This window comes from Salpingoeca rosetta, assembly GCF_000188695.1.
Source record: "Salpingoeca rosetta unplaced genomic scaffold supercont1.7, whole genome shotgun sequence".
Taxonomy (NCBI): Eukaryota; class Choanoflagellata; order Craspedida; family Salpingoecidae; genus Salpingoeca; species Salpingoeca rosetta.
This window is the reverse complement of record NW_004754927.1, coordinates 742,097-749,102: the sequence shown is the minus strand read 5'-3', so window position 1 is coordinate 749,102 and position 7,006 is coordinate 742,097. Positions and strand designations below refer to the sequence as shown.

Below are 7,006 nucleotides of genomic sequence, written 5' to 3'. Positions count from 1 at the left end.
TTCCTCCTCCTCCTCCTCCTCCTCCTCCTCCTCCTCCTCCTCCTCCTCCTCCTCCTCCTCCTCCTCCTCCTCCTCCTTCTCCTCCTCCTCCTCCTCGTCATCTTTCTTCGTTCTTCCTCTTGGTTTATGGCTCGGCACCGCGTGCGAGCCACCAACGCCGCAGCCAACCACCCAGCCAACCAAGCAACCGATACACATCCAATCAACCAAGCCACCGATCAACATCCAATCGACCTCGGATACCAACCAGTGGGCTCGATGGCAGCAAAGGCTGGCCCTTTGGCGTCGTGGGGTGCACGCATGTGTTTCTTCAGGTCGATGGCCGTGTTTCTTCTTGTTCTTTCCCACTCCTTCATCGTGCATCTCGTTGATGACTGACGGCGGTGCTGTCTACACATGATTCTTTGCGTTTTGACCTCTGCGTATTGTGAATGCACAAATGCAGCCGCAACTTCACCTTGAGTTTTTCAGCCGAACAAGCTGATTCCCCATGTTGCTTTTGCGTTCACCCCCTTGTATTCGTTGTCCGCCCGCGCGCTGCGTGCGTGTGTGTGTGTGTGTGTGTGTGTGTGTGTGTGTGTGTGTGTGTGTGTGTGTGTGTGTGTGTGTGTGTGTGTGTATGTGTGTGTGTGTGTGTGTGTTTTGGGGATATCGTTAGGAATCACTTGTTGCAGAGATACTTTGCTTAGTCTTGTGACATACGCTTCTGGTTTGTGTGCGTGCATTTATTCGAACCTGTTCTTGTTTGGTAGCGGCTGTACAAGAGACGCTTGAGCCTGCTTGGTCGCATCACACAATATACACATGACTGCTAGAGTGTGGTGTGGTGTGTGTGTGTGAACTTGAGCTTGTCTAGCTTTGCAAATTGCACAGTCACATGACACAATTTGCAAAGTAAAACACAGCAGCGCGCCAGCCACAACAGCACGCATCCAAGATGGAGGAGCAGGCAGTGAAGTTCAACAAGCGCTTGCAAGAGCTGCTTGCACAGCCCAGCTTGGTGAGTGTGTGAGTGTGTGTGTGAGCGTGTGGACGTGTGTGTGAGCGATTGAATGATGCAGCTGCGTGAGCTTTGCAAACAATGTTGTCCACTGCGTAGTGTTTTGTGTGTGTGTGTGTGTGTGTGTGTGAGAGAGAGAGAGATTGTGCGGTCCTCACACTGCTTGCTTGTCAGGACGCGGCCAGCGCAACAGATGTCATTGACCAGATTGCCAAGCAGCAGTTCAACATGGCGGTGGTGAAGAAGGCCATGCTGGGCAAGTCCGTGTCTCAGGTGATGCGCAAAGGCCCTGCACCACTGAAACAGAAGATCAAGAGCCTCTTGGAGGCGTGGAAGAAGGCGCCTGCTGCCGGCCCTTCCACTTCTGCAGCCAGTCAGTTCTCCATAGTGGCCGTGTGCGTGTCTGTCTTTGTGTGTGTCTGTGTGTGTCTGTGTGTGTCTGTGTCTGTGTCTGTGTGTCTGTGTCATCTGCGTATCTGTGTGTGCGTGTCTCTGTGTGCGTGTCTCTCTCTCTGCGTATCTGTGTGTGTGTCTCTGAGTGTCTATGTGTGTGTGTTGGTGTGAAGTCCGTCTCAACCTCCTTGTCTCTATCTCTTCCTCTATCTCTCACCCGCCTCTTTGTTGTTGCCCGCCAGTCTGTTTGTCCGTGTGCCGGCTTGCTCTTCCCCCCCCCCCACCTCCGTTCGCGACTGTGCACGTGTGTAATGGCGTGAACTGGTACTGGATATCCCAACTCACACTAAGTGCTTTGCCTTTGTGCCCCCCACCTCTCTCTCTCTGTCCATCCTGCTTCATGTAAATCCCAACAGCAAGCACACAAGTACGACGCCGCTCTTCTGGCTCCACGTCAAGTGTTGATGGTCAGTCTACAGCCCACTGCCACTCACGCCAAAGCAGTACCGTGCAACGCACACCGTCTACTGCTGCATATTTTTGAGAACACCGGTGCCTGGTGGCAGCTGCACTCTTCTTGTCCGCCATTTCTCGCTCATTTCGCTTGCCTTGCACTGACTGTATGTGTCCCTCGACACACATGCGCTATGTTCCCACGTGGTTTGTGCATTCATGCGTGTGCTGGCAGTTGAGTTTTCCAAGACAGGTAGCCAGAAGCGTGACGGCATGCGCAGCGTGATTATCCGTCGCATTGTGTCGCTGAACCCGGGCCGGTCGCAGAAGTCTGTAGCCGATGTCGCCTGCAAGGTTGAGGAGGCCATCTTCAACAAGTTCCGCAACGACGGCGACCCGTACAAGAAGGAGTGCAGGTGGGTGTGTGTATTGTCTGTGTGTGCATGTAGTGTGTGTATTGTTTGTGTGCATGTGTGCGTATTGTGTATGTGAGTGTGTATGTACTGTGCATGTATTGTGTGTATATGCACGTGAGGCGAACCTTCCAACACCGTCGAGTTGACAGTTGAGTGTGGCTGCACTGCAGGAGCCGCGCCAACTATCTGAAGAACGAGATCCTGGACAAGTTGATTGCCGGCGAGCTGACGCCAGAGCAGTTTGCAACACAGGCAGAGCAGGTGCATCCTCTTGTTGTTGTTGTTGTTGTTGTTGTTGTTGTTGTTTAACAAGTTGTTGTTGTTGTTTAAGTTGTTGTTGTTGTTGTTGTTGTTGTTGTTGTTGTTGTTTAAGTTGTTGTTGTTGTTGTTGTTGTTGCTGTTGTTGTTGTTGTTGTTGTTGTTGTTGTTGTTGTTGTTGTTGTTGTTGTTGTTGTTGTTGTTGTTGTTGTTGTTGGGAAGCAGTCACTGCTGCGCACAATGATTCACGCCCAGATATTCCTGTCGTTGTGTGTACTTGTGTGTGCATGTGTGTGACCAGAAATTGGTGTCTGAAGAGGACCGTAGAGAAACAGAGCAGCACCTGGAACAAGCACTCAGGGACAAGAACCCGGGACAGAAGATGGTGTGTGTGCATGGCAACTGCTGCGTTTTGGACCGTGCTCGACATGTGTGAACCACTTCTTTTTCGTTTTCTACCAGTACTACCAGCTAACACACACACACACACACATGCAAACGTGTGCGCGTGCGTGTTGTACAGGGCAACCGGACGAACCAGCTCAAGTGCGGCAAGTGCGGCAAGAACGATGTCGAGTACTATGAGGTGCGTCTCGGAGGAAGGCCGAAACACATATACACATGCACTTGCTCACACACACACATATACACTTGCTCACACACATGCACACACACACATGCACACACACACACACATGCACACGCTTGGTTCGTGTTGCAGGTGCAACTTCGGGCTGCGGATGAGCCCATGACGGTGATTGCCACGTGCATCAAGTGTGGTCACAGATGGAGACAATAAAACGCAACGCTCCCCGTTGAAAGCATGCGCAAGGACAGAGCACCAAACTTCCTTTCAATGTACACACACACACACACACACACACACACACACACACACACACACTCTCTCTCTCTCTCGAATGACCAACTGGGATTACACCGGGGTGTGATTTCTCGTCAGAGAAGTATAGCGATATCTGCGCCTAGGTTGCTACAGCAGCGTTGGAGTTAAGCCCCTTATCCGGTCTCTCTCTCTCTCTCTCTCTCTCTCTCTCTCTCTCTCTCTCTCTCTCTCTCTCTCCTCTCTCTCTCTCTCTCTTATGAACGCAGCGTTCGAGTTTTCGATCATGTGGTGTCGGGTGTTGTCTATTAGCGGCATTGACGGCCACACATACAGTACAGCATCAACACGAAGCAGTAATCGCATACAGCTAGAGCTTGAATAAAGAAACAGAATAAAGAAAGCTGCACACACACACACATACACACACACACACACACAGAGGCATGCGCACGAAAGAACAGGATTATGGACATCCACTAGAATCAAACCACACATCAACAGCAGCGTGCAACCAAACACATATCTGGGTCGGCTCAAAAAACGACGCGTGGGTATGAATGGGACCACCACGATGCCAGGAGTGAACCCACTGCTGGTTCACACGACGACCTCCGTGCCGCAGAATGACTTGGGCACGCAGCAGGAGCAGCAGCTGTCGGAGATGTCGTCCAGCCGACCAGTGACCATGTTGTAGTACCACATGTGCGGCTCCTGCATGAGGTTGTCTGCTTCGTCGTGCGTGGTTGCGACGGCGAGCCAGCTGATCTCCTCCCGCGAGCGGTTGATCTGGACAACGCCGGTCTGGGTGGTGGCGTAGAGGCCAAGCGGCTGGAACACCTCCTTGTTGAAGCCGTCCAGCCACTGCTTCACGGCGCGCTGGTAGCGGCGCTGACGCACGACGAGGATCGGGATGGGGAGGAGGAAGGCGATGCCGAAGATGCAGCTGCACATGCTGGTGCTCTTTGGCTGCACGTTTGTTTCCAGCTTGTCCATCCACAGCTGCCAGTCATCCTGTGTGACGCCGTGCCGGGCAAGCTCCTCTGGAACCTGCAGCATGTTGTCGGCCAAGGCGTTGCGGGTCGAGCACCAGCGCGTCTTGAAGAACGGGAAGATGAGGCGCTCTGGCGTGGACTGGGGCCGGCGCACAATGAGCCCGCCGCGCTTGGCCTGCGTCTCCTGCGTCTTCCGCGGTCCAGGCAACAGCGACGAATCGGTGTGGGCACCGAGCTCGACATCAGAGCGGCTTGTCATGCTCAGAGGGTTCGATGAGGTGGGCGTGGGCAGAGAGGAAGGGTCCAATGCGCTTGATGGTGCTTTGCAGGGAGAAGCAGCGGCAACGGTGTGGTTAAATGCATCATCATGCGTGCACTGCACTCCTTGCCATTGATGAGTCATCATCACCACTGACGACAGGCCACAGACAAAAGTGAAGCGCTGACGAGAGGGACGAGAAGAAGCGATGTCGTCGTGCAGTGCTGTTGTTGTGGCTGCTGCTGCTGTGCTGCTGTTGTGCTTGGCCAGCACAGCAGGTGCTGCCGCTGTTGTTGTGGATGCTGCAACCCATGTGAAGGCCGCTGCTTATCCCGACTGGGCTCATCACGTGCGATTCCAGCATGGCGTTGCTCTGTGTGTGGGTGTTTGTGTGGGTGTGTATGTGTGTGTGTGTGTGTGTGTGTGTGTGTGCTGCGCTTGTGTGTGTGTGTGTGTGTGTGGGTGGGTGGGTGGGTGTGGGTGTGTGTTGGTGTGTGTGTGTGGGTGGGTGTGTTCACGCAGGCAGCTCCCATTGTGTTACTGTGCTCATTTCATCACCACCCGGCTGGGCGTTGGTCAACGACAGCACTGGGTCTGGCTCGATCATGGTGGAAATGGCCAAGCAGACTGCCTCCAACTTGCAAAGGACTACATGGCACACAACATCACCGTTGGTCAGTGTGTATGTGTGTGTGCGTGCAAGTCTCTGCGTCTGTGTGTGTAAGCATCAAACTGTGCGTGTGGTGATGCGACAATAGCCGTCGCTGCTGCTGATGTCAAGACACGTGTATGTGGCCGCATGGGGGCTGTAGGTGCCGTGGACATTGACTCGACATGGGAGGTCGGCTTCAACAACTTTGAATTCAACACTGACAAGTCAGTGGTTCCACACGATCCCGTTTCCTCGCGTGTATTTGCGTATGCCTGTGTCTGTGTGTGTCTGTGTCTGTGTGTGCCTGTCCACTTGTATGTGTGTGTGTGTTGCTGTGGTTTAACCCGTACGTCATTGTGCCACTGCTGCTGCTGTCACCGCTGCTGCACGCGACCACCGTGGCGGTTGCTTCCACCTGCGGCTCATGCATCTGACGCCCATGACTTCTGCTGTGCTTGCTGGGCTGCAGGTTCCCCAATGCATCTGCGATGGTTGAGGAGTTCCACAAGATGGGCGTCCGCGTAATCTTCTGGATCACCAACATGATTGACACCGACTCTCCAAACTATCAGGATGGATACAACAAAGGATACTACGTCAGGTACGGACGGACCTGTGGTGTGTGTGTGTGTGTGTGTGTGTGTGTGTGTGTGTGTGTGTGTGTGTGTGTGTGTGTTTGTATGTGTGTGTGTTTGTATGTGTGTGTGACTGTGTGCGTGTGCGTGTCACAGTGAGTGTGTGGATGTGTGATTGTAGCAGTGCGCTCATGAGCGAGAGAGAGAGTGTGTGTGTGTGTATGTTCGTGCGTGGGCAGTGCGTGAACGTGGACTGTGTTGCTTGGTGTGAGGAGCTGCACACCACCATAAGCAGCTCAATTCCCACAACCACCACGCTTGAGTGCACAGGAACGTGCTTGGCAAGCAAGGCACGGTCAAGTGGTGGCACGGACACGGCAGCATGCTCGACTACACCAACCCAGAGGCGGTCGCCTGGTGGCACAAGCAGATGGACAACGTGCTAGACATTGGCATCGATGGCTGGAAGTGCGACGGCACAGACCCGTACATTCTCGAGTTTGTCACTCCCCACGGATACAACGGCTCCATTGCCTGGCAGTGCGTTTGGATGTCATGTGTGTGTGTGCTTGTTCTTGTGTTTGTGTGCTTGTTCTTGTGCGTGTGTGTGCTCTTGTGCGTGTGTGTGCTCTTGTGTGTGTGTGTGTGTGTGTGTGTGCTTGGTCTTGTATGTGTGTGCTTGTGTTTGTGTGTGCGTGTTGATCCTTGTATCTGCGTCATGATGTTGACATGACCTGACCATTCGGACGCGCGCCCGCGTGCATTCACTGTATTTACACGCGCACGCGCCACATGCGAGCAGTGAGTATTCGGACATGTACTACGGCGACTTCTTCGACTATACGCGCAAGTACGATCGCTTGCCTGCGTGCGCACACGTGCTCATGGCGTGAGCTCTACAACCTCACAGTACACGGCATACGTGTGCATACAGTGTGTCAATGTCCCTCACAGAATGGTCACACGCACCCTGTCTCTGTTCTTCACATCTGTCCCGATGTTGTGTTGTCAAATTGCGTTTCTCACATGTCACATTGCCGCATGCTGCCACGGTACCTGCGTGCGTGCGTGTGTGTGTGCGTGTGTGTGTGTGTGTGTGTGTGTGTGTGTGTGTGTGTGTGTGTGTGTGTGTGTGTGTGTGTGCGTGTGTGTGTGGGTGTGTGT

General features: G+C 53.5%; 3 protein-coding genes across 3 annotated transcripts; 2 read left to right on the top strand and 1 right to left on the bottom strand.

Annotated features, from left to right (window-relative positions):
* Positions 1 to 882: 882 nt before the first annotated feature.
* Positions 883 to 3,404, top strand: PTSG_03204 (uncharacterized protein). The gene is made up of 8 exons (XM_004995731.1): positions 883 to 1,000; positions 1,175 to 1,373; positions 1,810 to 1,860; positions 2,082 to 2,262; positions 2,433 to 2,523; positions 2,822 to 2,905; positions 3,044 to 3,106; positions 3,242 to 3,404. Exons 1-8 carry the CDS (start codon positions 938 to 940, stop codon positions 3,317 to 3,319), a joined length of 810 nt encoding a protein of 269 aa, XP_004995788.1. The 5' UTR covers positions 883 to 937; the 3' UTR covers positions 3,320 to 3,404.
* Positions 3,405 to 3,645: 241 nt separating this feature from the next.
* Positions 3,646 to 4,615, bottom strand: PTSG_03203 (uncharacterized protein; the record flags this gene model as incomplete). The annotated part of the gene is made up of 2 exons (XM_004995730.1): positions 3,646 to 3,666; positions 3,974 to 4,615. 2 exons carry the CDS (start codon positions 4,613 to 4,615, stop codon positions 3,646 to 3,648), a joined length of 663 nt encoding a protein of 220 aa, XP_004995787.1.
* Positions 4,616 to 4,725: 110 nt separating this feature from the next.
* On the top strand, positions 4,726 to 6,735 carry PTSG_03202 (uncharacterized protein; the record flags this gene model as incomplete). Its single annotated transcript, XM_004995729.1, has 6 exons — positions 4,726 to 4,964; positions 5,202 to 5,289; positions 5,428 to 5,491; positions 5,737 to 5,868; positions 6,173 to 6,382; positions 6,645 to 6,735. Exons 1-6 carry the CDS (start codon positions 4,824 to 4,826, stop codon positions 6,733 to 6,735), a joined length of 726 nt encoding a protein of 241 aa, XP_004995786.1. The 5' UTR covers positions 4,726 to 4,823.
* Between the last annotated feature and the right edge of the window lie 271 nt (positions 6,736 to 7,006).

Excerpts from the sequence above, each read along its gene's own strand:
- PTSG_03204 (XM_004995731.1), top strand. The coding sequence starts at position 938 with ATGGAGGAGCAGGCAGTGAAGTTCAACAAGCGCTTGCAAGAGCTGCTT. Across the intron at positions 1,001-1,174 it reads TGCTTGCACAGCCCAGCTTG|GACGCGGCCAGCGCAACAGA; the intron begins GTGAGTGTGTGA and ends CTTGCTTGTCAG. Across the intron at positions 2,524-2,821 it reads TTGCAACACAGGCAGAGCAG|AAATTGGTGTCTGAAGAGGA; the intron begins GTGCATCCTCTT and ends GTGTGTGACCAG.